Here is a 26,911-nt window from a genome sequence, read left to right as displayed (position 1 = left end):
CATAATAGATGACATTGCCTGGTGAGGGCATAAACTGGAATTTTTGGGAACATCCATATTGCTCCAAACAACAAATGTTAGCTTCTGTGACTCAGCAGTGACTCAGTCTTAACCCAAAATAACACACTGTGCTGGGTATAATGTAATAGGTGTGGCCTTCTTGGAAAGATGACCAAAATCTGTCTGTTTTGCTTGGATACAAGTTGCTGTGTTCACTTCAGATAAAGGATGTTTGCTTCCCTTTTGGCAAAAAAAAAAATAAAATATCTTCCTCCTCAATTTCTGTTAAACATTCAGAGAAACATAAAAGAAAGAGTCATTCATTCTGCTATCAAATTAGGCAAGCGGGAGGAAAATGTTTTGAAATAATACGACTGCACTGAATGTATCTTATTCACCTTTAGAGTCCCTTTATGGTTTGGATGAGCTTTCTGAATGACAGCATTTTACAGATGTAAACTAGGTGTTGTTATCTCCCTTTGATAACAGAACAAACAACATGCAGAACAGTGTGCTGACTTTTCCATAGTCAGATGAAATTGGCATCAGAACTAGAAACAAAACTCAAGGCTGTAGACTGGTGACTACACTATGCCATAGGGCTGTACAGCAACTCAGGCATTTTAAAAGTACCTAAGACAATGGTAGACAGAATCTGAAATAAATAGACTAGAAAAAATACTATAGGGAGAATCTGAGAATGTGAAAGACATCACTGATACAGAACTGTAGTGCTTCTTGAGGAAACCAAGTCCAAACAGCCATGATATGATCATTTGAGGTGGAAGTTTGGCACTAAATAATGGGATTATGCATAATGTTTTAAGGTGTACATGAAATTAGGAATGTATTTCAACTACACAACGCAAACATACTTATTTCTGTTATATATACAGTTTAATTCAGTGTCTTCCATAATGGGAATAACAGCTGATCAGGGCTGAGATTCCAACAACTCAAGATCCCCTCATTTCAGGACCTGAGAAATTAGATCTTAGATCTATGCCAGTGCTCAGAAATCCCTGTCATTATCACTGCCCTGTGCTGCACTGTCAGTTTACAGATGCATACTAGGGTGAATCTGTGGAAAACCCTGAGCTTTTTTTAAAGTAATAGTTTATTTCTAATTTAATGTCATGTGAGAATCTTGTTTCTGTTTTTGATTAGATGGAAATATTATTGGTGGTCACGGGAAAGGCACTGGAAATCTTGGAATTAAGTCAGGACATGGGATTTGTTACTGCTTCCCAAGACAGAACTGTTATTGTGAGAAAGATGACATCAAAGGTAAGTTGTCAACTGCTCTTGCCCACATTCTTTTTTCCTTCCTTTCTTATCTCTTATACATGCAGCAGTCTAAACTTCTGGACGTGTTCATAAGCGTTAGTATATCTGGTTCTTCATAATATCCTTGTGAGCAATATCTTTATTCAGAAACAGGTAATATAAAATCCATTCAGAACAGGCACCTTTACTTCTGCATGGAGACCGAAGACTTCCAGAGGGTGGGGTTACTTCAGACCTTCGCTAAAGATTCTTTTTTTATCCATAAAGAACTGGTTGGCCATTTTTTGCTCTCCAGCAGTATTTGCATTTCAGTCAGATTCACCTGATATTTGCAGTGACACCTAGGAGAATTAGAATAATGACTTCTATTACTTTCAAGTAATTCCAGCTTCCTAATTGTTTCTGCAAATCTCAGCTCCAAAACGTCAGATAGTTAACACCCGCTTCTTCAGGAACCAGTTCCCCAGGAGCAGTGTTGAGGGGCACTTAGGCTTAAAGAAATCCTTCTTGCAAAGAAAGACAAAACTGCTTCTGGAAAAGAACAAGTAGTACACGTGGAGGAAGTAATGCATGTTACATATAAACTTGCGCCATGAGAGTATTTTCACAAAAGAAGTACTTTGTTAAATACAAAGCAGAAATATTCAGTCTTCTTTGGAGTCTGAAAACATGAAGGTAAGAATGGGATCAAGCTAGCTATCCTGACATTTTACACAAGCAGTTACAAATTCCCTGCCAGTATCTGAAGTAATAATAATTAAAAAAATGATAGGTGCATCAGGTATATTTTTAGACTTGTTTGAGAAATATCTATCAGGTTTTCCTTCAACTTTATAAATGATTTTGAGTTCTTTTTCTGTCATACCCATGTGTCAAATCTGCCAAATCAAGACTTGGGAACAGCAAACAAAATTCTAATAAATTGTTCTTGGTCCACAGAGCAATTTTGTGATGAAGTGTGCAAGACTGTGATAGCAGGGGCAGTGCTGTTGTCCTTCATCATCTCTGTGCTGCTTTCTTCCTATTTCATCCATCGCTACCACAAGAACTCTCCAAAACCACCTATTGCCTCTGCAGAAATGACATTCCGGCGCCCAGCCCAGTCGTATCCCATCAGCTATTCTTCTACTAATGTCCGTCGGCCTTCTTTAGACTCCATGGAGAACCAGGTGTCTGTAGACACCTTTAAGATACCAGTAAGCCAGATTTCATTTTACTCACTTTCTTGGATCTGCCTTGTCCATAAGGGATGGTGCTTACATGTGCAGAGAACAGTTTGGAAATGCAGTCTGTTAAGAGAAACATCGAACTCAGATAACGAACACAGAAGTGATGAGCACGTGGATGGAACTCAAGATAGTAATTGAATGAAACATTTAATTTGCTCCACAAGGAAAGTATAGGCTTCTGGTTTTGTTATGTTTTAATGTAACGTATCATTAGTTACCATTTTTGAAATAAATGTGTAATTTGACGTTATTAAAATAACATAGTTGTTTAAATTGTTACATTTAACATAACATTATTAAAATAATAGTCTAAAGGTAAGCTAGTAATCAGTACCTTTGTAATCTCTGTGATGAGCCCCACTATCACAGCAGGGTTAAGATTAGGGAGAAAAAAGCAAAAAGGTTGAGGTGTGGTTTTGATTCTCTTACACCCACATGTACCTATAATCCATAGGTATCAGTTGGCATGGGAATCTCACCCACACTTTAAGAATCTCTGTCCAGTCAAATGGTCATGTCTTTACTCTGGTTTCCTCTGTGTTGGTAAATCTCTTTGAAGATGCCTGCCAGCTGGTGCATTCTCATGGAGCAATGCAGTAGAGAAACACTGCCGTATTATATATGTGACAGTACCAGATCTGTTTGAAGGTCAATGCTGAGGTCTTCACAGCCCTTTTACTCTGTTTACTGTCTAGTCTGGTGTATACATCTGTCACCATCTTGCAAACGTAAAGCTCAGCAATACTCATTTCCTAAGAGGAGGACTGTTGTGTCTAACCAACTCTTCTTCTTATTCTGCAAGTGAAATTGATGAACTTCTCTCTGAAGTCTAAGATCACTTATTCATAGTTATTCTGAAAGCAAGCATTTATTTTTCATCACTTTGTTTCATTTGTTTTGAAGCCTTTTAAATACGATCTGTCATCCACTGGCTTTTTTGAAGGATGTAATTTTGAGATAATGCTAAAAGATGAGCAAAATGCTTACAGGAGTTCAGGAGTTTTCAGAGCAACACACTCCTTTATAACCAAGACTAACCAAAGTTGTACACTAAAGTGCACCTACTCCTGAAGAATCCTTTCCTGTTGACCATTCTGGTGTACCTAGACGCTCCTGTTTTGATCCATTCTTATAAGGTTCCTTTTCTTTCCTGCAGGAAGATCCAAAGTGGGAATTCCCTCGGAAGAACCTGGTTCTAGGCAAGACTCTTGGAGAAGGAGAATTTGGAAAGGTTGTCAAGGCAACAGCTTTCAGACTCAAGGGAAGAGCTGGCTATACTACTGTGGCAGTGAAAATGCTAAAAGGTACCTTCCCTTCTGATTCTGAAATTATTGGAAGACTGTTGCAGCCTCTGCATAGATTTTAAAATGGGCTAATATGAAAGTAAAAGGTCAGCTAGAAACAGCCAGTGCCGTAGCCTCAATTTCTTCCAGAAGACTGTTTATTCTGACAGATTTCTGACTGTAGGGCAGCTGGCACCACACTGATACAAATAAGTGGTATCCACAGTCAGTTTTAATTCATGATTTTCAGGGGCTCTGTCTTAACGAAGTGAATGTGTTTGTTTGTCACTACTGGAAACATTGCAAGGCTTTGCTAATGCTTTCTGATTTTCTTTATACCTCTATGTAGTTTTCTTTAGCAGAGTTTTTAAAATAAATCACATTATAATGGGGAAGATTTAGGTTGGATGTTAGGGGGAAGTTCTTTACTAGGAGAGTGGTTAGGTCCTGGAACAGGCTGCCCAGGGAGGTTGTGGATGCCCCGTCCTTGGAGGTGTTCAAGACCAGGTTGGACAGGGCTCTGGGCAACCTGATCTAGTAAAGGCGTATGTTTGGTGGCCCTGCTAGGCAGGGGGGTTGGAACTACATGATCCTTGAGGCCCCTTCCAACCTGGGTCATTCTGTGATTCTGTGATAATCATGGCAAGAGAAAATAGGTCCGTTAAGTTACTTACTTTCCAAATTGAGAATTTGGTCTACTTTCTCATCTGCTTTTCAATTACAAGGTGAATCTCCCTACCTGGATATAATAGCTTAGTGCTTTCTTCTGATGTCTTCATAGAACTTTAAAGCTTGGGAAAAGTGTATGACTAGGCTTTGCTGAGATAATAATGTGAGACACTGAGCTCTTGTCTCCATCTCTTTATAGTAGTCTTCAGCCCCACATATACCTATTTCTTTCCCTGGTAAAAAAAAAAAAAAAAGAAATTACACTGACAGAAAAACATGAAGAATGTATTTTGTTTGTTTGGTCTCTGAAGTAGGAAGTCTCCGATATTATTGTGCTTTGCAGCTAGAAGCTGAATCCATGGCTTGTAAACCACAGCTTTTGCCACTTCTGGACCTGATTTCTAATGACAGCATTGCTAATTATGAAATGATGGAGAAGGAGATCATTGGAAATGCTTAAACATGTTTCCTAGTCATTTATTCACCAGAGACTGAGGACTGAAGCAGATACTAAAGCTGTAGTTTGTAGTCCTTTTCTGTAGTTTGGTGTACTGAAACATATAAATGCATGTAGTCCCTACACAACAGGCACCTAGGAACACATGGGACAAAGATGGAAAACAAGAACCTTCAGAGAGCCTTATGGATAGAAGACGCTTCCTTTAGCAGGGCAGATAGATTTAGCCAAATATACATAAAAGACCATCTTCTGCTCCTAGAGAGCAAAGATGCTGCATATTCCATCATTTTACCACAGGAGTGAATGCATTATGCAACACTTTCCTGCATTCCTGCAAGAGGTTTAGAGGAGATGGACCATGTGTATAAAATATAGATGTAAGTCTGTTCAGAACTGAAGACCAGTCGAGCAGTTCTTGCAGTGTTCAGGTAACAACCTGTGTATTGTTATAAGTAGGTTGTTCTTAGTCATTATTTCTTTTCATACTCATTTGTGCACTGAATGTCACTGATTTTCTAGCGCCTTGTCATCAGTGACATGTGACTGAGTTAAGATTTCAAGACATAGTGGTAGAAATGTTGCTTTCACTTGCAGATGATTTAACATTCAGTTTTCCCTAGCTATTAAGTGCAGAACTGACAGTAGGATGGAGTAGCCCTTTATTTTAAGCACCTTATTTCAATAAGCTGATCTGACATTTGCAGTAATGCTTCAGGCTCTAATGAATCCCTTTGTAATGTAAAGTACTTTGCACATAGTCACTTGAAAATTCGTTTTCCTACTTTATTGTGGAGAACATTTGTTATTACTGGAAATATTTATCTTTTCTTGTTTCAGCTTTCCTCAAGTATAAGAAAGATTGCCTGAGCTCCAAGCACTCTATAAAGTGCTGCAGGGAATACAGGACCCTTAATTTGGATCAGGCCAACATTGTCCATTCCTTCCCTGTTATATGCAACAGAACTAGCCTTATACCCATTCGCAAAGGGTAATTCATCTTAGCATTAGGGACTCTATGTTGTCTGGTCTTTAACCAGTAAGTTAGTAGAGAAGACCTCCTGCTTTTCCCTTTAGCGAGTTCACAACTGTAAGCTGCCCGATAATAATACTCTGAAGAGTAAAGACAGAGATGCAGTGTGACAGTGACATTAAAGAGGAGCTAGACAAAAGGAAATCACTGACCTGTGGTGTCTTTATGAATGATATTTCCTTCAAAACTCGGAGTGTTCAAAGAGAAAGATTGTATGAAGAATTCTGCAAAAATAAAATGCTTTAAAGTCTAGGAGGAGATGCATTTTGTTGCACTACTGCCGCTGACATCAGCAAAGTCTACGTATATGACTGCCTGTAAAATACAGGCCATACATTTAGCTTCTGAACTCCATACCTGAACGTGTGCTGCAAATGTATGCCAGCAGATAGGTAGGTTTTTTGCTTCATCAGAAAATCTGTTTAGAAAGAAAAGGGTTGTATATTATAGGGAGATAAGGGAGCAAGTCTTTTGTTGGCTCAACACAGCATTTTGGCTTTTGTCTTCCTTTGAAGCTTCATTTGCTCTGATTCACTCTAGAAATTTGCTTTCATTTGTAACGGTTTCATTGCATCTGCAAGATGTTAAAGACACCGGTCAGGATTGTGGGATGACCTTTCTCTTGATGTAGTCATTTGTATTGGATGGGGGTGGTGATGACTGCACATCACCCACTCAGCACAGTGGAGTCCTATTCACGTGGTTCTAATAGGAACAACTGCAGGACGGTGGAGATGGGGAAAGTGTTTTCTGAGTTCTTAGTCATCCTAGCAGAAGTGGCTGCAAAAAAACAACCCTGATGCTGATGCTTCAGGTGGTACATAGAGAACTCCTGGATAATGCTTTCCTAACCACAGCTGTGCTTTTGGACCACCTTTTGCAGAAAATGCTTCCCAGAGCGAGCTGCGAGATCTGCTTTCCGAGTTCAACCTTTTGAAACAGGTGAACCATCCTCATGTCATCAAACTTTACGGAGCCTGCAGTCAAGATGGTAAATATTTGAAGCTCGTTATTTGGATGAAAACTTTGAACTAGGAGATAAGTAGCAGTCTGTTGATGGGTTTGGACCACTGAGTTTATAAACAAACACCTTTTAAATATGCTGCTGGCTAAAACAAATACAGATATATAAGAAAAGTTAACAATGAAGGGAAGAGAAAATGCAAATTTAGTCTAACTAAGCATTCTTCCCATGGGTATCTTCAGTGTTCATTTTGAATCTGAAGCTATCTTGAAATCAACAATTGTACTACCAGTTGTCTTCCTAACAATCTATATTCTTCTGTTGCATTGATGCTCGGTACACCTTTTCAAAAATGGATTATTTCTTAAAGGCAAAGTGGTCTTTTCATTATGGTTACTATTATTAACCCTATAACTACTTCAGTGCCTGAGTTCAGAGAGTGACATCTCCTTTTGTTAACTACTGATCTGTTAAAATACACCTTGATGGTTAGACTGACATCTCGGTTTTCCTGTTGTTTCACAAAACTCTTAAGACAGATATATTAAAAGCCACAGTCACTGCAGAGTATATTTTAAGGGGGAAGAAATTTTCAGATCTATTTATTATAACTTGCAGTTTTCATTGCTGTGCGTAGGAATTGATCTGAATAATTTCTGTTCACGTTAAGTGAATTTGCACAGCAATATTCTCCTCATTTTGTGTCTCTAATTGTCATCCTTCTCCCTTAAAGACTTAGTGATTTTTGCAGCCTATGATTACAGTATATATGTAGCAACTGCAGGCTAAGGCCTGCTTTTTTTGCCCACCCAGTTCTGTTGCAGATGGCACTATTAGTTATAGGCAGAGAATATAATTCAGGCTTGAGTCATCTCTGAGGCTCAGCAAGGTAATGAACCAGCAGGGCAGGATTTGTTATTTTCTTTTCAGTACAATGCATCTTTTCATCCCTAAGGAAGCGAACTGTCACTGAGTCACAGGCTTTTAAACAATATCCAGCTAATTCATTGGTGTATGGAGTGGGAGGGTTTTAATAGAGCAGGCAAACGTCTTTAGCATTAAAACTCGGAGAGGATATTTATGGGGGTAACGGGGCGGAGAAACTACTGGGTTGAAACGTCAGACTGTTTTTAAGCACTCTGAAAAGGCTCCTTAAATACAGCGCTGGAATTAGCAGATGATTTGTGAGCTCAGCATCGTGCACTACAGAAAAGAATTTGGCTTTTTATCTATTTATCCATTTTAGAGTTCTTCTAAGTTGGGCTGTTTCACAGATCTGATTTTTATAAAGGTTGTCTTTATTCAGCCTCAGATTATCCAGATGAGGGAGCAGGTTACTGCCTGAGTTGTGGCTCGATTTAAACTGCAATCTGCTCGTAGAGAATATAAGCTAGAAATATTTCAGTGCCTTTTATCTTGAGCACAAAGATTTCTGGAGCCTCTGACTGTTAGAAATAATGTGTTGATTAGAAGAGGTTTTTCTGGAGAAAAACAGGGCAAAAAAGCATACCTTTTAATTGCTAACTTACCAGTGTGTGTGTTTATTCCAGGCCCGCTCTATTTAATTGTGGAATATGCTAAATATGGCTCCTTGCGCAGTTTTCTCAGGGAAAGTCGAAAAGTGGGACCAAGCTACGTGGGTAGTGATGGCAACAGGAATTCAAGTTACTTGGATAATCCCGATGAGAGAGCCTTAACCATGGGAGATCTGATATCATTTGCATGGCAAATATCACGGGGAATGCAGTACCTGGCAGAAATGAAGGTAGAGCTGTGTGATAGTGATGTGAGCGTGTCCTTGTGGCAGACGGACATCTCAGTGGTGTGTTACTGCAGAAGGAGCATAAATATTGTTGTTGGTCTTCTTTCCAAAGCTTGTCCATCGTGACTTGGCAGCCAGGAATGTTCTGGTGGCGGAAGGGCGCAAAATGAAGATTTCTGATTTTGGCCTATCCCGTGATGTCTATGAAGAAGATTCGTATGTCAAGAGGAGCAAGGTACAGTGCACATTAATAGCAGTAGTGAGAATTATTGCCTCATCAAGTGAAGGGGTTTATACCGAAGTAACTAGTGGAGCAGTAGCAGTGTACTGTCCTCAAGTCGCTATTACCTCGTCCATTTCTTTGTTCTCATTTGTAAATATGCTCTTTAACTTCCTCATTCACCAACAAAAAGAACTGATTTCTTATTTGCAAAAGTTAGTTGCAGTGAGCAGAAGGTCTGTGATGATATTTAAGGCTTTGATCTGACATGCCAAGAAACGCTGACAGAGCTGGAACTGTTGAGAAAAGAGGGCTTAGTGGGATCTTTCTGACACGTACAGATACTGATAGGAGGCAGGAAACAAGACAGAGCCACGCTCTCAGAGCTGACCACTGACAAGGATAAGAGGCAAGAGACACAAATTTAAACAACAGAATTTTTGTTTAAATTAAAACTAGAAAAAAAGTAAAGGCCTTTTTAAGCCTGACAATGCTCAAGCACTGGAACAGGCTGCCCAGGGAGTCACAGTCCTTGGGCATATTCAAAACCTTAACTGGAAATGTTCTCGAGAAGCCTGCTCACCCTGCTCTGGGCATAGGGATCAGACTAGGTGACCACCAGAGGTCCCTGCCAACCTCAGGGATTCTGTCTGCCTGTGAAAAGTTGCAGGCCAATTCATAAATGTGAGGATGAAATCTGCTGTGTTTTGTGGTCGTTCATTGCAGGAGATGTGCTCGTTAACCTACTTACAGGTACAGCACAGCCCATTTTTAAATGATGTGGGCCTTCTCGTACTGTCAAATACAGCAATCCAAATCCTGCTTTCTGCATGTTTGTGTACTGCCACTGACATCAGCAGAACAGCATTTACATGTCACACCAAGGCCAGACTGTGATGTGCAGTCTGCTAACACTGCTTTATACTGTTTATAAGATCAGCAGTGTTGGTTCAGTTCCCTCTATGACTCAATATGGAAGAGCTGCCAACAGAAATTTTTGCATGTGAGAGTTGTATCATTTAAGGAAAATATTTCTATAAATACTGCAGATTTTATGTTTAGCTTTTCCTCTTACGTGGTTGGGTGTTTTTTTTTTCAGTAAACAGTGCTGTTTGTGCTATTGTTGCCTTAAGTCAAAATAAGTTGCAAAGAAAACGACCTTTTGAAGATGTGATCATACACAGAAAGGGCTTTGCCACATGCAGTTCTGATGCATGCGTTCTGTGGACTGGTTGTTTGGTTCTTTGCCAGCGATGCATTTACATAAATGAAGTTTCTTTCTTGGGACGTTCGTGTCACAAAAGGTTATTTTCCCTTTGCTTCAGAGACACTCATCACTACACGGCTTAATCTGTCAGCTTGTGTGAAGAATGAGATGGAGTGATTTTACAGAACTCTTACAGTTATTCTCTTCGCTTTTTCTTATGCACTGCTAAATCATCCTGTCGCGTGAAAAATTAGTAGAGCATGAAGAGAGTATCTGTTAATAGGTTGGTATTTCACTTAGAAGCACGACTCTCTAACCAGTAATTCATATACTTTTTTTTTTAGGGTCGGATACCTGTTAAATGGATGGCCATAGAATCCCTATTTGATCATATCTATACAACACAAAGTGACGTGTAAGTGGAAATTCTGTGTGGTTTATGCATTTTTTTGAGGAGATAGGGGAGGAAGTAACAATAATGTGCATAGAAGCCAAAGCTCTTAACGCTTACACAGCGTTATAAAAGTTACTTAGATATATAATTCCTGCTTAATTCAACAGTGCGTGTGAGATGATTGCCTTTGAAGATGCAGACGAAAATCAAGAATCTTAGTTGTCAGTGACAGCAGCTGAGCCCACTATGCCCAGTTCTCATTCATCACTTGTCTTAAACACCAACCAGCAGATACAGGACAGGGTTGGTAAGGAGAGGTGTTATGTCTGACTTCACTCCTACTCAAGTCGGTGACATAATTCCAATTAATTATAATGACAACCAGCTTATGCTTTAGGAGAGCAGTCTGGTTCCAGCGCCAAGATGCAAGCTCATTTGCATCATTAGGGAAACTAAATTCCTGAAGATGTGCTCCTTCCTCACTGCTGATGACAAGGCTGCAGAACTACTACAGCTAGGCTGTTCTCACTGCCTGGTGAGGAAGGAGCCTAACAGAGGAGTGTTTGTACACATTTAACTTAGGATCACATCCTTTCGTATTCCTTTCTCCCTGGGATGAATAGTGGTTGTGACCAGACTGCAGGCAGACACTGTCAAACAAAGCGTTACTTATTTAGGAGGAAAATCTCCAGGGGATTGCAAAAGCAGCAGTAGTTGCTCCTGATTTTCTGCCAGGTAGCATTCTGGATATCTTCCAAATAGGCCTTGAAAGACAATCTTGACTAATGCACTATTTTCATTTAACTCAAACAGCAAAAGACATTCTGATCTCAATGACATTTCACTGGGGAGAAAAGCACCTCGATGAGAGCAGTATCTGCAAATAGGAACCTTTCAGTATTTACTTTTTATTCACCTTTTACTCATTTCTCTGCAGCTGAGAAAAGTTTCAGTGAAATAAAGTATTTTGCTCGACTGGAAAATTCTCTACAAAATGAATTTGCCAAGTATTTCTATATATGTTTTGTTCATTTGGATTAGGAAAAAAGTAGGTGCAACCCTTGGGAGAATGTCACTTTCAATTAGACCTGTCTATAGGTTTTTCCCTGATATTTTCCTTTCCTCCTCATATGATCTCTTGTGCTTACCTTGTTTCTCTACAGTGAGTTTTCCCATAGAATTAAAAAAAAAAAAATTAAATAAAAAATAAAAATAAAAGAAATCCTAGCATATGTATGTATTTAAATTCATCTTAGGCTCTGTAGAACATGTTTAGGGGCAGAACAGTTTGTGTTGCCACGTAACTGCCTCTCTGTGGATTGCTGGTTGATCCACTGCTATTCACAGAATCATACGGGACCGCAGAAAGGTTGAGCTGGAAGGGAGGATCTCACAGGTCCAGCCCCTTGCTTTGGGCTCCTTTTAGTGTTAGAGAATCATGCTCTATGGAAATATTACTTCTGAATAGTCCTTACTGTTTGTGGTGATGCAATTATATTTTGGGTGACCATGTATTAATATAGTCAGCAGCTATTCCAGTGTGCTGTTTTTTTTTCTCATGTTCTATATACTTGTTTTCCAGTTTCTTCCTTCTAAAGCCTTTCTGTGTAGTTAGTGGTTAGCTGTACTTAATAACACTATCATTTGCCAGCCTTTACAAAATCCCTTTTCGATTCAGAGGTCAGTGACATCATTTAATCATCAATAGGAAGTGTCATGGCAATGTTTCGTCTCCCTTTCTTCTTCCCTCGCTACTTAGTTTGTATAACAACTTGAAACACATCGCAGAATCCTGTCATTTTATTCTAGGAAGCCCATTTGCTAAAAAGCTTCAGTTAATGAAGAAATTGCTCATCCGATCCCTCCTTTCACATTCTGAATAATCTCTCTTTAGCAGAAGAGGTGGGCTTGAAAAATAATATCTGCCACACTATCGAGTTAATTTGAATGAGTGATGTGCAGTATTACAACCTAAAGGCAGAGCAAAACTGACTTTAAAAAGGGTGTGAGGCAGTGTATTAATAAAGTATATCAAAATGTTATGAATATTCATTAGCTTTCAGGAATGTGCGGAGCGATTAAAAATTAATTCAATTAATTGCATCAGGGAGAGCAGCTGCTACACACCATTTAGGACTGTGTGAAAATGGTCATTTGGCTTCTCTGCTCAGTTTCAAAGTATGACTGCTCTACTTTTGGGTCACCGTTTTTCTCTGACGTGTCAGGGCAAAACAGCTGGAGAGCAGTTGGGAAGAGGTGAGTTGCATCGCTACATGTCCCTTAGGTTTGAAATTAGGCGTGTAACTCTTCATAAAATCTTCTTATAAGTGGAGCTATCATAAGAATTACCCAACAATGAGAGGACAAAAACAAGTATTTGTCATCAGTTGTAAGTATCTTTGCTTCCAAGCCCATCCCATTGGGTATCCTTCATAAGTGAGAGACACTGTTGGCTGGCATCCTTCATTCTGAACATCCAAATTCTGGCAAGTTCTCTTGGTCAAGCAGATTCCAGCAATCTGTAGCTTTTTGTGTGTGTGTCTGGATTAAGCTTCCAGTAAAGTAAGAAAAACTATTTCTGCCTCTCTTTTCTTGCCTTGTCCTTCAAGATGGACTAATTTAATCTACATATTCTCAACTCACTGAAAAAAATATACATTTTTTTGCCTTTGAAGTCATCAACATAACAGGTTAAAAAATTCACCCTTCTTTCCATTCATTTAATTTCATTTCCTCTGTTTTCTGTTCTGCGTTAGATTGTATTTTAGCCATCTGATATTTCCACGACAGATGATTCCCTTTGCCTTCATGATCTCACAGAGCACCTGACTTCAAAGGTGCAGCTTGTGACTGAAATAACCAGGTTGTGCATATAAAGAAATACAACCTCCTATTTAAGATGGCAAACCAGTCTCTTGGTAAATGGATAAACCAGCTTCTGTAAATTTAGACAGTTGTGTCTGATGGAGACTACAAGTGTTAATTTGGATATAACCAGTGGAAAATAGAGGCACTTCCGGAGCAAGAAGCAGCTTTTGTGCTGGAGCACCAAGTGCGAAAGAGCGCTGCCTACAGAAGATGGGCCCTCCTGGGACACGGTTAGCTTTTGGCAATGGGTAAAGGAGAGGAAGCCCTTATCTCTATTATCTTGGTTCTTAATCTCTGTAATGAATGGTATTTGTGGGCCCACGTGTCCCTGTATGCATCTGTAAGGACTCACTGGCTCAGCAATGTCTTGAATTTGGTTGGGTTCTCAAAACACCCGTAATTGATTTATTGCGTGAGAGCCAAGCCAGGCTTTTGAAACTTATTACTGCTTGTTTTCTCTTTTCCAGGTGGTCGTTTGGAGTTCTGCTCTGGGAGATTGTAACTTTGGGAGGCAATCCCTACCCGGGTATTGCTCCTGAAAGACTCTTTAACCTCCTAAAAACAGGCTATAGAATGGAGAGACCAGAAAACTGCAGTGAAGAAATGTAAGTAGTTCTCGATTTGATAAGTTTCCAAAAACATATTGAATGAAATAATTGAATAAATAAATAAAAAGTTTGAATAAATATCACAGAAATATTTCTCTGTCTATCTCAGAAGTAGAATCAAAATAAGTACTACTCAAAATAAAGTAATGAAACTAATGAACAGTAAAACACAGCAAAGGAATTACCAACTGAATGCCTGCAGCTGCATCCAAAATATTTGCGGACGATTGAATAACACATTTTGCCAATCAATGAAAACAATTTGAGTATTCTTAGCAAATCCATTTGAGTATTTGAGCTTGGAGTGAGAATGAGAATTTCATGAATCAGTGGTAGCTGAAACACTGAAGAAAATGGGTTTTTTTGGGTACACTTTAGCAAATAACGTAGATGTTTTACCCTTCATTGTTGTTATTAACTGTCTACTTGTCCTGGCATTACACAGGCGAAAAGATAGCCAGGAATCTTGAAGGTAACCTTGAAGAGAGAAAATTTCTGTGACTTGATTAACCCAGTGCCATTCCTTTTCTGTATGGGGACAATCTGTATCATTATCTGTTTTTTTATTAAAACACTCTCAGTGTGAAATATCTCCTCCTCCAGGTTCTTCCACAGCATTTGGAAATGAAACATGATTTTATATTTGGCCTGCGAATCTGATCATGCTTAGGACTCACTAGACAATTAACAGCCTTTAACTTAAATAGCCTTGTTAATGAGCTATTAATCGCATCACTATGGTGTTTCCCTTGACTGATTTTTAATATGAAGGATGCTTTGTTCACATCTGGGCTAAGAAAATTCAGCATATGATTATCCTTTTTGTTCATATGCTGTACATGGTGAAAAACTATTAAGGGTTTCTAAATTAGGGGTAGAAAGTTGCATTCTCCATCTTATCCAAGTAAGAGTAAGATCAGGAATAAAGGAAAGAACACAGCGCTTTTCAAGAGCTTGCTGTAGCTTCTACAGTCAGCTATCTCCTCAGGTAGAATGGTTTTCTAACTAGATTGCTTAGCCTTGAAAACAGGAATGGCACACTGGGTTGGAGAGTTACGCTTCTGAAGCCTGGAGTAAAAATAGATGACAAAATAGCAGTAATAGAATCAATCAAAGGAATGTTAATTTGTACCAGTGGTCTTAGGTAATGTTCAGCTTTCTGACATAAACGTGTTTTCCATGTTTTGAGATGCACAACTGATGTCTTCAACCAATGTCTTCAAAGTCATATGTAAGCAAAATTGATTTGAAGTCTGCCATGCTGCCTTTGTGTGAGGCAGCCCTCTGAGAATGCAGAGATAATCAACCTTAGACTGCACACCATCATTTAAATTCATAAACACTCAAGAAAATAGAAGCCCATTCTTGTACGTAACGTAACATACAGTTTGATGTAAATTGAGTGGCCTTCATGTTAGAGCTGTATTTAAATTATTTGAGTGGAATCCTGACCCACTTACAAATGATTTTTTTCCGTTTCCTGGGGGATCAACAGGTACAACCTGATGTTGCGCTGCTGGAAGCAAGAACCAGATAAAAGGCCAACATTTGCTGAGATCAGCAAGGAACTGGAGAAAATGATGGTGAAAAGTAGGGTAAGTGGAAGCAAGCATGAGGTTTTGAAACCTTTTCCGATCATCTGAGTTTGAGTATACGGAACGAATGATCTGCTTTTTTCTTAATAATTACTCTTCAGCAAGCTTTAAGGCATATAAACACCTAATTTCTTTCAAATCCAGACTCTGGAAAGCAGTACTACCTTGTAGAGAGGCTTTGGTAACTTCAGCCTTACGATCTCCATGTCTAATGACAAAGCTGGACTTTACAGGCTGGCAAATTTCCTGGCACGTTCAGCATAAAGCCAATCCAAAAGTGGGTTAGGAAAAATAGAGTCATTTTTCTCTTGCTCTTAATATTATATTTGCTGTATATTCAACAGCGTGGGTGTAAACGTGTGAAGCTTTCTGGTTAATCTGAATAATTGTTTTTAGAACAGCAAAAGCTTTATTTGGCAATGTTTACACAGCTCTAATTTTCTGTGTAATTATGTAACAGCTTAATGATGAGATTACTTGAGTACCTCTCCTTCAAGTTTATATGCGTATAGGACACATATACAGTGCATAACAGGAACTGAAGGTCAAATGAATCGGCTAGCATGCCCATAAGCTTCTTGGTTCTGCTATGATGAGCAGAATAAAGTAAGGGAAGTAACCAAAGGCACCATACTTGCAGAAAAGGGCAGCCTAGTCTAGTGCTACGAGTACTATCAAAGGTGCATGTGTAGCCTTTACACCCAAGAGGTAAGACTGCCATTTACTTTAACCTAGCTTTTTATGCCTTCATTTCTTAGGACTACTTAGATCTTGCGGCTTCCACCCCTTCTGATTCCTTACTTTATGACGATGGGCTCTCAGAAGAGGAGACACCTCTCGTGGACTGTAATAATGCTCCCCTCCCTCGAACCCTTCCTTCCACATGGATTGAAAACAAACTCTATGGTAGAATTTCACATGCATTTACTAGATTCTAGCAACACAAAACAAAAGATTTCTCTTCTGCACTGTTCTCAGACTCTGTAACCCCATTACAGTGTTTCTTGTCTGAACGAAGCCAATCAAAATTTGCTTGGAAGCTTCTTTTGGGCTTTTGTTTGTTTGTTTTGTTTTTTGTTTTGTTTTGTTTGTTTGTTTGTTTTTTCTTTTGGTAAATGTCAGAGTTTGCATCAGGATCATCCTTTAGTCATTTTGCAGCTGTGTTTAAAATAAACATTTCGAAAAGGATGTGAAAATAAGTAAAATGACTAGATATCATACAATTAAAAAAAAAATCAGGGAAGTATTCTCAGGGGAAATAGAAAATGCTAATGAGGATCTAATTCAACTATCCTGTTTGGGGGGGAGCCAGGAACGTTTCAAGTTTGTTAGATTCTGCACCTCTAATTTAAGCAATAGACCTTTTTTTTATATATCACCTTTTTTGTCACAGCTAAATGATAAAACCCATCTGCAGTGTTTCTACTTTATCAAGATGGATTTCTAAATTTCAGCTGCTGTTAAGGCACTCTGGATCCATAAGCTGCAGTGTCTATTTAATGTGTCATAGAAAGAAATCAGAGTACTATATACAGGAGGTAAAAATGCTGTATATAAGTATTATATACAGACCAAATCGACACGTAAAGTCCTTTGAAGAGTAAACTGATAATGGGCATTTTGAAAGTACTCGGCTGTTTTCACGTCCTTTGGTTCATGATGAAAATGTTGGTACTAAATTCTGATTGAAGGATGTAGCAAGTGTTTTTAAAAAGAACATATGCTTTCATATTGTGATGGTGAGATGGACAGTAAAAATGGTTCTTGCCAAAACTCCTACATTTTGTCTCCTGATTAAATATTCTACACCTTTTTATTCATACACTCACATGATAGATTTTTTTAAAATCGTTCTTCAGGCGGTATGACTTTTGAAAAGTTGGATCAATTAGCTTAAAAGTTAACATATATACCTGGCTTTGGGCCTGTTATTAACGCATACCCCAGCTATAGTTTCCTTTAGTAGGTTTCCCCACGTTCGCTTTGGGATGCTCACTCAGTGGGCTGATTGTAAAAAGAAGGCAGTAGCAAAAAGATCTGCCACTGAGATGGATGGTGGATGCTCAATGCGTAATAAGCAACAAACAGATTTCTGCTCTTGCAAATCTCGGGCCTGGTATAGGTGTCTCCAGGCACAGCAGGGTCAACGTGGTGCTAAGCACTCTGCTTCCAACGCGGTGATCCCTCGTGCCTCGCCTGAGAAGCGTTACTGGGACTCAGTGCAAATCATGAAGTTCTTTAAATACACGCTTAAACGCTGGATGAGCGCTCAGGACTTTGACCAAGTTGTGCTCCTGGAATCTTCCAAAATTAAGCAGGGGATCCCTGCCGAGGGGATGAGAGTACCTCCAAAATCTCATTCGAGCCAAAGGGAGGGTAACTGTTTAAGTAAGTGGAAATAATCTGTCATTGGAATGAACTTTGGATCCTATCCCAAATAGGTTGATCAATTCTTGGAGCACTTCCTGTACAGCAAGAACGTCCTCTGACAAAGCAATATATTGCTACACGATCACTAAAAAAGAAATTGATGGAAAAGTTGGAGTCTTATCAGAAGAAAAATTATTAGCTTCTATTATGCACACGTGCATGCGCACCTTTTTGTTTTTCTATCAAGAAAGCACTTTATTATTTTTTTTTCAGGATTTTGCCTACATCTGAATTTATGCTTCAGGGATTTTGAAACATCATTTATACGAATTGATTTGGGACAAAGTCCAGTGGACTGGCTTAATATATTGAAGGGAGTTTTGCCAAGGGCCTTACTGTCTGCACGTGAAGTTATAGTTCTTCAGTGCAGAAAAAATTATCTGTTTTCATTTTTAGGCATGTCATACCCGAACTGGCCTGAGGAGAGTCCCGTTCCACTCACAAGATTCGATGGCACTAACTCTGTGTTTTCAAGATATGCAAATGATAGTGTATATGCTAACTGGATGGTTTCACACTCAGCGGCAAAATTTGTGGACAAGTTTGATAGCTAAAATTTTCTTTGTGAAAGGTAATGGACTCACGAGGGGAACGAACATGCAAAGAATGGAAAGTCCATTGGCTCGTTCTTTGTACAGTCGGCAACCTTTAGATTGGCAAACTCTTTTATTGGTAGTTTTTAAAGTGTGTTATTCATGCTGGAAGCTATAATTGGTGATTTCCCCTTTCAGAAAGCATATCAAACTGGATAAGAGTTGTAGTTCCAGTACTTCTTTTTAGATTGCCACTTTGTGTAGGGTTCCATTTGCCAACTTCTTACTGCAAATGGCCTCGCACTTCGTCCTCACAGTTTTTTAGATTAACCATCCTGTATTACAACCTTACTGGATGGGAAAATGTACTTGAACTGCTGCTTTTATAGTGGCTGTTGGCGTACGACCTCTTGATCTAAGTAGGAAGCACAAATATATGGAAGGGAGGGGGGAAATACGCTCCCAAGCTACTGATCTTGCTATCAGATGAGAAGGGTTACAATGATGTTGGCACTAACGAAGCCTGTATCTTGGTTTAGAAGCAAACATTAAGTAACTCAATAGAGCACTTGAGATTCAACATTTGAAGTCTTGTAAAGTGTATTGTCTTGTCTTAATGAGAAGAGAGTTTGTTTTATTAGTCTTAATTGCTCTTACCTTTAGCACAATGGAGATAAATTTAATACAAGATATGCTGTATAGGCCGAAGGCAATCAAGAGTGTTCATCTGACACGATTTATTTTCCATCATATACATCTTACTAATGTTAAAACGTATGACCTTGTACAATCACAGTTCCTTTTACGAGTTCAATTTGGACTGTATAGGAATTTTTAGTCTGAATTAAAGAGATTTTGTTTGCATTCATGTTCAGTGGGTTGGAGTCCTCCTCTCAGCTCAGAATTGGATACACTGCCATGCACAGAACACTGCCGTGACACAGCTCCAATCAAACCAGTTATCTCAAAAGCTATGAGTAAGGAACACTTGCACAGTAAAAGCGGTCTATTACTCTACTGTTAACGAACCCTTGCCAAGAAATTGTCATCTGGATTTGTTAAGGTGAAATATAAAAACATGTGCCTATGACACTGCGTTGATATTGAGGAGAATGGTCTGCCTATGGGTCATGTGTTCTTTGTGGAAGAGTAAATGATCAGCACTAGTTTTGTCTTTATTTGTAATCTAATATGGTTAAAGATGACTTCTGTTTCGCTACAAATGTTGGGATGTGAATCCCGAGTGACTCGTTGTTAACGTTGTGATGATTATTCTAAATAATCCAATTCTACCAAAGCTTGCTCCAATTTAGCTGTTTTCAGATGTTGTTTTGTGTACAAACCTTATGTTTCCATTAAAGTCTGTGATTTCAGAAACGAGAGAGTCAGACTGCCAAAACCCTAGTGCAGTTTTTTACTTTGCAAAAACTGTGATATGAAGTGCCATGCTAGAATTGAAACAACTTCACTTTTAGGTGTCGTATTCTATTCTGTCCTGGCTTTTTGTTTGTTTTGTTTTGCCCGGTCCTTTTCACATTCTTTGTTAGAATTCTTGATCAGCCTAAGCAACTGAGGCAGTAAGTGTTGGGTGGTGCTTTTCATTAATTAAGAGCTTGTGTTTATCAGCTATCTCCAGCAATGGTGCTCAGCTGGGACGTGTGAAGCTGTGTTGCTCTACAGTAGGTGAGTGAGATAATGAAGTGACAGCGGGTACAGAAAGCGTTGTCTGTCTTTGAGCCCCAGCGTGAGACACAGTTGTTCCAACCATTAATTCCTGTGAAAAAATTGCTCTAAAAGTAGCCGTAAATCCCACACACAAAACACACAGCTCATAGCTTGCTTGCAAGTGCAGCTCGCTACATAATTCAGTACAAGTATTCCCCCATCCAAGTAATTTTGACTTAAATGTCATCAGGAAATGCATTGCTGCTTCCAAGTGTTTGTAATATGAAATAATTCGATGGTTTCTTTTGTCTTATCTGCGCACACTGTCTTTGCAGACGTTTCCCTTGAAGTGTTTTCTATTTGTGCTGTATTTCTGCGAGATGGAAAGGTGAGGGTTATGTTTCGGTTCCCAGTTAAGTAAGCAAATCTGCTTCCCACATGGGGTAAAAAGTGGCGTGCAGATGATGACTTCCATCAGTGCCAGAAGTACTCAGGTAGTTGGCTGTTCCCTGAGCAATGTGAACCTGAAGGGAACAAATGACTCATCTAAAATACATGTTGGAGGGAACATTTCTAAAGATTTCTGCTGGGTTTCTCTAAATACCAGCTGAGCTGACATGGTTCTGTGCTTTGAGTTGGGACAGGTGGGGAAAAGGGTGAATCTCATGTGTCCTTTCAGTAAGCATAAGGAAATTGTCTTAATGTTCAATTCTACAGACTTTGCCAAAGTACTCAGGAAAAAAAAAACCAACGCAAAACAGAACGAGCAAAATTGCTATTAATTTTGAAATCCTGCATCTAAATTCAGCCCATCTGAAAGCCCCGAATCTCTTCTTGCAGCTACACCTGCAGTTTTATAATGAAGTAGATAGAAATATGAATTCTAGCAGCATCACCTCCTAGGTATCCATAGGCAGCAAACCCCGTGAACAAGGAGCTGATTGTCCAGGATGACAGAACCACAAGATGGTGTGGGATGGAGCAGGCCTAGGAGATCCTCTGCTCCCAGCTCCCACACCATGGGCAGGGATATCTCCCACCAGACCAGGTACCCAGGGCCCCATCCAGCCAGGCCCTGAACACCTCCAGGCACCCACAGCTTCTCTGGGCAGCTGTGCCAGTGCCTCACTGCTCTCGGAGTGAAGAATTTCCTCCTCCTGGCTAACCTGTCTCCTCTCTTTCAGTTTAAAGCCATTCCCCCTTGTCCTATCACTATCTGCCCATATAGAAGGTCGGCTCCTCTCCTGTTGATAAGCTCCCTTCAAGTACTGGAAGGCCACAGTGAGGTCTCCCCAGAACCTATAGGCTGAACAAGCCCATCTTCCTTGATAGGAGAGGTGCTCCAGACCTCTGAGCATCTTCACGGCTTCCTCTGCAATGAATGAATGGACTTTCACTGCTGAAGTTATTATATACTCCAAAGTTGTATAAAAGTATTTAAAATATTAATTAGAAAACCTAAGTGGCCAGCTGTTCAATCCTGCTGCATCTGACTTCATATAACTGAGTACTCCCCCAAAGTTAGTGGAATCATTCATAAATAAGTTATCAATAAATACTTGCTGGTCGCTGCTAAAACACTCCAGTGCTCTGCTAGCAAATTGGTGCCACGGGCCAATTGGAAATGGTATGTACAATGCTAAGAGTCATGCAGTTGTATTTCATGTGCCAAGAAATAGGGTAAGATGCTTATTTCACATCTGCACAAGTCTTTGGAGTTCAAGTCACTGTGGCACAGCACTGTCTGTAATGGACTCTTGTTATTTCCAAGGTGCCATAAAAAAGGAAGCATAAAGTCAGAGATGTGTGCGGGGTGGGAAAGAAGTGCCATTTTCTCATCCTCTCTACAAGAGGTTGTTATTAACGTAACATTATTTCTTATCTTCAGAAAGAGAAAAATAGAGCAGCCCTGCTGGAAAACACATCCTTTGGACTGGCACAGAGCTTGACATGTATTTCAAAACCTGTAAGTGGAGGACAACGATTCCTTATTGACTGCTGCAGGGACATGACTTCAAGTTTTTCCTAATGCTGGTGCTGGGAGTAGTTGTGGAATTACTGTCTACCACACCAGCACTACACTTGCTGGAGAAGGGGTCAGCAGATGACTGCAGAGAACACTTAGGCATGGTCTCTCCCTTTTTCCTCTCTGCATTCACCACGCTGTTCCTTTAGCTGGGGAGAAACAAGGACTTGCCCACAGGAGAGGCTTCCGTATGCTGAAGACTGCAGGGATGGGAGGATCTGAGATGGTGAGATGAGAGGGAGCCCATCTTTATCTTGCACTCTGCAGGCTGGGTTATCCAGCACTAAGCATGAGCTGACAAGGTGCTGGCTGGGCAGAGGAGGCAGAGGACAGAAGTCCTGGCAGCCAGGCACAGAGGCACAGCAGGACTCAGATATTACTGACTCAGGGCTGGCTGGCAGGGAAGAATAAGCACATTTGTAGAGCACATGGCGTAACAAAAGTATTCTGACCTTCTTTCATAGAACCACAGGATGGCCAGGGTTGGAAGGGACCTCAAGGATCATAAAGCTCCAATCCCTCTGCCTCAGGCAGGGCTGCCAACCTCCATATCTAATACCTGCCCAGGGCCCCATCCAACCTGGCCTTGAACACCTCCAAGGATAGATGGGGCACCCACAGCCTCTCTGGGCAGCTGTTCCAGCACCTCCCCACTCTTATAGTTAGAAACTTCCCCCTGGTATCTGATTTCTTCAGATAAGAAGTGCTGCGATCTTAGGGACTGAAATATGCTGGTTTTTGGAACAGATTAAAAATTGCTTACTTTTCAGTTTAAGTTTCAGCGAGTCACGTAGCTTCCCTTGGATTGCTCCACGAATCAAACCACTGTTTGTATCTGGAGATGAAACGGAGGTGCTGGTGAGCAAGGAAGTTAATTACAGGTACTTTTGATGGTGAGATAGGGTTAGTACCTCGTTCACATATTGTTGGTGAGCAGCACTGGTGCTCGTATACATTCTGTGGGCTTGCAGCCAACATCTCCCATGGGAAGCTACAGCTACAGGAAGCTCTTGGCAGTGGGTTCCCACAGCGCACCCATCTGCTCCTGTGGCACTGTCTCCAAGGGCAATTACCTCTAGCCCAGGTTAAGGTTTGGGTTTTTAATTTCAACAAATTCCCAGCAACAAATGAAAGGTTTAGAAATGCCAAAATAATCCTTCTGCATCAGAGATGGGTTGGAACGGGTTGCCCAAGGAGGCTGTGGATGCCCCATCCCTGCAGGCATTCAAGGCCAGGCTGGATGTGGCTCTGGGCAGCCTGGGCTGCTGGTTGGTGACCCTGCACACAGCAGGGGGTTGAAGTTAGATGAGAATTGTGGGCCTTTTCAACGCAGGCCATTCTGTGATTCCTTGTGAGCTTCAGAGATATGAACCAGATGCAGTCTGCGTTCAGCTGCAGAAGAGATATACATATGTAAATGTTATACATAAATATCACACATAGTGTGTGTGAGTGTATATGTATATATATATAGATATAGATATATACATACACACACACATGTACACTTTTTAATGTGTATGCAGCTTCAAGATACGGCCAACAAGATGCAAGCAGAGTTTACTGGTTTGCCAAGACTTTTTTTCTTGCCTGGGAGTGTCAGTGATTGATGTGTCAGCGGGAGACAAGAATGATTCTTTCTGCTACAGGGTATAAATAATTGAGAGAGAGATTCTAGCCTTTAGACAGGAAGCCATTCAACCACTTAACTGGTTATTCTCTGTGGGGAGGCTTTCTCAGCAGTGGCCTGGCCCAGACATAGCAAATAGAAATGTATCGAGTTTATGTTGATTGCAACATAATTGTTTATTAAAATAAGCTAAATAAGAGAGGGAGGGTTGTTACAAAAGGGATATGTTGAGCCATAGAGCAATAAGGGTTACTGAATCACTCTGAGTTGCTTATTTCTGCAATGTGAAAGAAGCGTTCTTGCTTTTCTCCCAGCACTGAGCAGCACTTCCTCACACATGATGGCCAAGACCGAGTGGACGATCCAAACTAATGAGGGGATAGCTTATCAATAACCAGAATATTACATTTAAAAACACTTTAAAGATATACATGCAACAACGAGTGGTACCAGTAAGACCAGAAACAAACCTAACGTTTCATACACTGTCTCAAGTGTAGACCTAGAGGAAGGGAAAACCTCTGAGGGCAGCCATAGACAAGCCTGCAGCTAACGCCTGCCAAGGGAACAAAAAAGACTGGAGTAGATATTGTTAAAAATGAGGCAGCACAGCACAGGCAGCTGAGCTGATGAGAGGTTGCTTTGTCTCCGATTCATCTGTTGTACAAAGAAGTGAACGACTCCTCCCTATGAGCTGTTTACTAATTTGTCGGCATGGATGATCCTCTCTATACAGTACCTCTGCAGAGTTCTGCTTTGCTTTTGTATGGAAGGCTGCCTTGGTTCTGCTTTTGTTTTTTATCTGCCAGACAGGAACAGTGGGTACAACAGATAATTCAGTAAAGGCCCACAGTGCTCATCCAGCTCTAACCCCCTGCTGTGTGCAGGGTCACCAACCAGCAGCCCAGGCTGCCCAGAGCCACATCCAGCCTGGCCTTGAATGCCTGCAGGGATGGGGCATCCACAGTCTCCTTGGGCAACCTGTTCCAGTGCGTCACCACCCTCTAATAACCCCACATAACCCGGCAAAAAATCTTGGTTATTTACACAGTTATCTCCCAAGACAAGGAGTGAACATCAGAGAATGTATGGCTTACACCTTATTTTCATGTACCCTGTTTTACTCTAAATTGACTAATATGCCTCATAGGTAGAACAAACTAACTTTCTTTTTGCATCCTAGGCAGTCAACTCTCCATTTTCCAAATAACTCTATTAGGAATGATATTAAATGTATTATTCAATACTTTTAATGGGTTACTATTCTGCAGTTCTGGAATATTGAGTGTTATGTCTTCCAGTCCAAGTCCTCCTAATCTGTTTCCCATTCTAGGTACAGAATACAGCTGCTTGGGCTTTGTTTCAGAGCTGCCTCGTAGCCATAATACTTGTGGCAGAATTGTCCTTTAATAGAAGAATGCCTAAAGCCCTTCTCAGTGTCATTGAAAAGAAGCTGTATAGTAAAGGTGTCTCAGAATCTTTGGAAAGAAACCAAACCAATACAGAATTGCAGTGCTACCAGGCTCTATGCATGCCATTATGGGTTGTTCTGATGCAGTATCTTTGCAAGCTGCAAACGAGCACTGGCAGCCTGGGCATATGACCTGTGTATCTGCCAGCAGAAAACAAGGCCATATGGCCAGGAAAATGATCGGCTACATCTGCAGCTCACTGAGTGCTCCCTTCAGCAGAGCCTGGGCACTGAGCACAACTCTTTGGGATTCCCATTCGTTCCTGCTCTGCTGCAGCAGAAACCAAGAAACCCTGTGCTTCTCATATAGTGCCGGGTTTGGGGTTTGTTTCCTACCATTAAAGAGCTCAGCGCCGTTCCATGACGGATAGTTTGGCAAGTCGGAACAAACTCTGTTTTCTAATGGGAATTTCTGAAAGGAAATAATTCAGCAGCAAAAAAAACACCCCAATCTGCAGCAGCCCACTTCCCCAGTGTGATGTGCATTTTATAGTTGTGGAGGCAAAATTTGATACACTGGGTTGTAGAGTCGTAGAACCTGGCCTGGGTTGCAAAGGAGCACAATGATCATCTGGTTCCAACCCCCTGCTGTGTGCAGGTCACCAACCAGCAGCCCAGGCTGCCCAGAGCCACATCCAGCCTGGCCTTGAATGCCTGCAGGGATGGGGCACCCACAGCCTCCTTGGGCAACCTCCTCACGGTATCCAAAAAATCAGCCTCTAAAGAGGTGAAGTAAAATAGGGAGATCTTTAAAGCACCTTTAATCATCACCAGAGGTGCCCCATATTAACAACAAAACAGTAATAGTGCCCTTTCTCCTTATGGGGAGTACACCCAGATAAGGAGCACTAAGCTTTAGGCTGCTTGGTTCAGGCTCACGCTGCAGCATCAATAGCAGTGCCTGATGTAGAGATTAGTGATCCTCAGTCCAGGCAGGGTCATAGAGTCATAGAATCACTCAGGTTGGAAAAGACCTTAAGGATCATCGAGTCCAACCGTGCTACCCTAACAAGCTCAATCACGGCCCCGAGCACCACATCCAAAGGGCATTTAAACACACCCGGGGATGGTGACTCAACCTCCTCCCTGGGGAGCCCATTCCAGTGCTTAACATGCCTTTATGTAAAGGAGTTAAAGAAGGCTTTTTAAGGGTAAAGAAAACATATAAACTGAGATGGTGAAACTGATTGCATCGATCAATAAGCTGTAAATAATTAACAGCGATTACAGCGGGCATAAAGAGAGCAGCCTCACGTGGGATCACAGCTGGGACTGTGCGGGCAGCTCCTGTCTGACAAAGAGCCCTGTGTCAAGGCACAGCCCTGACGATTGTCTGCCAATGAAAGCGCTGAAAACTCGGGCAAAACAACTGACCGTTTTCTTTCTTCCGCGTCCACATTTCAGCCTGGGAGGATAGGAGAACAAAACGAGGTGCTGCTGAAGGGTTGCTTGTGTTTGTCTTTCTTTATAGTTTGTTATTCCCCTTTGGTCTCATTTTGCATCGCTTCTTCACTTCGGCATCCCGTCCTCAGGTCGGCCCGTAGGATCGCATTATCACTGAACGGCCTGGGTTGAGAAGA

At 40.7% G+C, this 26,911-nt stretch overlaps 1 protein-coding gene and 1 long non-coding RNA gene across 4 annotated transcripts in view; one reads left to right on the top strand and one right to left on the bottom strand.

Moving 5' to 3' along the window:
- The window catches only part of RET (ret proto-oncogene), a 78,441-nt gene extending 58,448 nt beyond the window's left edge, over positions 1 to 19,993 (top strand). For all 3 annotated transcript variants that reach the window (XM_072340138.1, XM_072340137.1, XM_072340139.1), the window contains exons 11-21: positions 1,168 to 1,287; positions 2,227 to 2,483; positions 3,673 to 3,820; positions 6,842 to 6,949; positions 8,473 to 8,687; positions 8,797 to 8,919; positions 10,456 to 10,526; positions 13,841 to 13,978; positions 15,477 to 15,576; positions 16,335 to 16,482; positions 18,403 to 19,993. In XM_072340138.1, coding sequence (XP_072196239.1) covers positions 1,168 to 1,287; positions 2,227 to 2,483; positions 3,673 to 3,820; positions 6,842 to 6,949; positions 8,473 to 8,687; positions 8,797 to 8,919; positions 10,456 to 10,526; positions 13,841 to 13,978; positions 15,477 to 15,576; positions 16,335 to 16,482; positions 18,403 to 18,560 — 1,586 coding nt within the window. In that variant the 3' untranslated portion in view covers positions 18,561 to 19,993. The remainder of the gene's footprint in view (positions 1 to 1,167; positions 1,288 to 2,226; positions 2,484 to 3,672; positions 3,821 to 6,841; positions 6,950 to 8,472; positions 8,688 to 8,796; positions 8,920 to 10,455; positions 10,527 to 13,840; positions 13,979 to 15,476; positions 15,577 to 16,334; positions 16,483 to 18,402) is intronic.
- LOC140253983 (uncharacterized) overlaps positions 1 to 26,910 on the bottom strand; it is a 33,202-nt gene extending 6,292 nt beyond the window's left edge. Inside the window, exons 1-2 of the long non-coding RNA XR_011904041.1 lie at positions 26,706 to 26,910; positions 22,994 to 23,065 (exon numbers count right to left, since the gene is read on the bottom strand). This is a non-coding gene — a long non-coding RNA (uncharacterized lncRNA). The remainder of the gene's footprint in view (positions 1 to 22,993; positions 23,066 to 26,705) is intronic.
- Between the last annotated feature and the right edge of the window lies 1 nt (position 26,911).

Source organism: Excalfactoria chinensis, chromosome 6 (assembly GCF_039878825.1).
Source record: "Excalfactoria chinensis isolate bCotChi1 chromosome 6, bCotChi1.hap2, whole genome shotgun sequence".
In the NCBI taxonomy this organism is placed as follows: domain Eukaryota; kingdom Metazoa; phylum Chordata; class Aves; order Galliformes; family Phasianidae; genus Excalfactoria; species Excalfactoria chinensis.
This window is presented reverse-complemented; position numbering and strand designations above follow the sequence as displayed.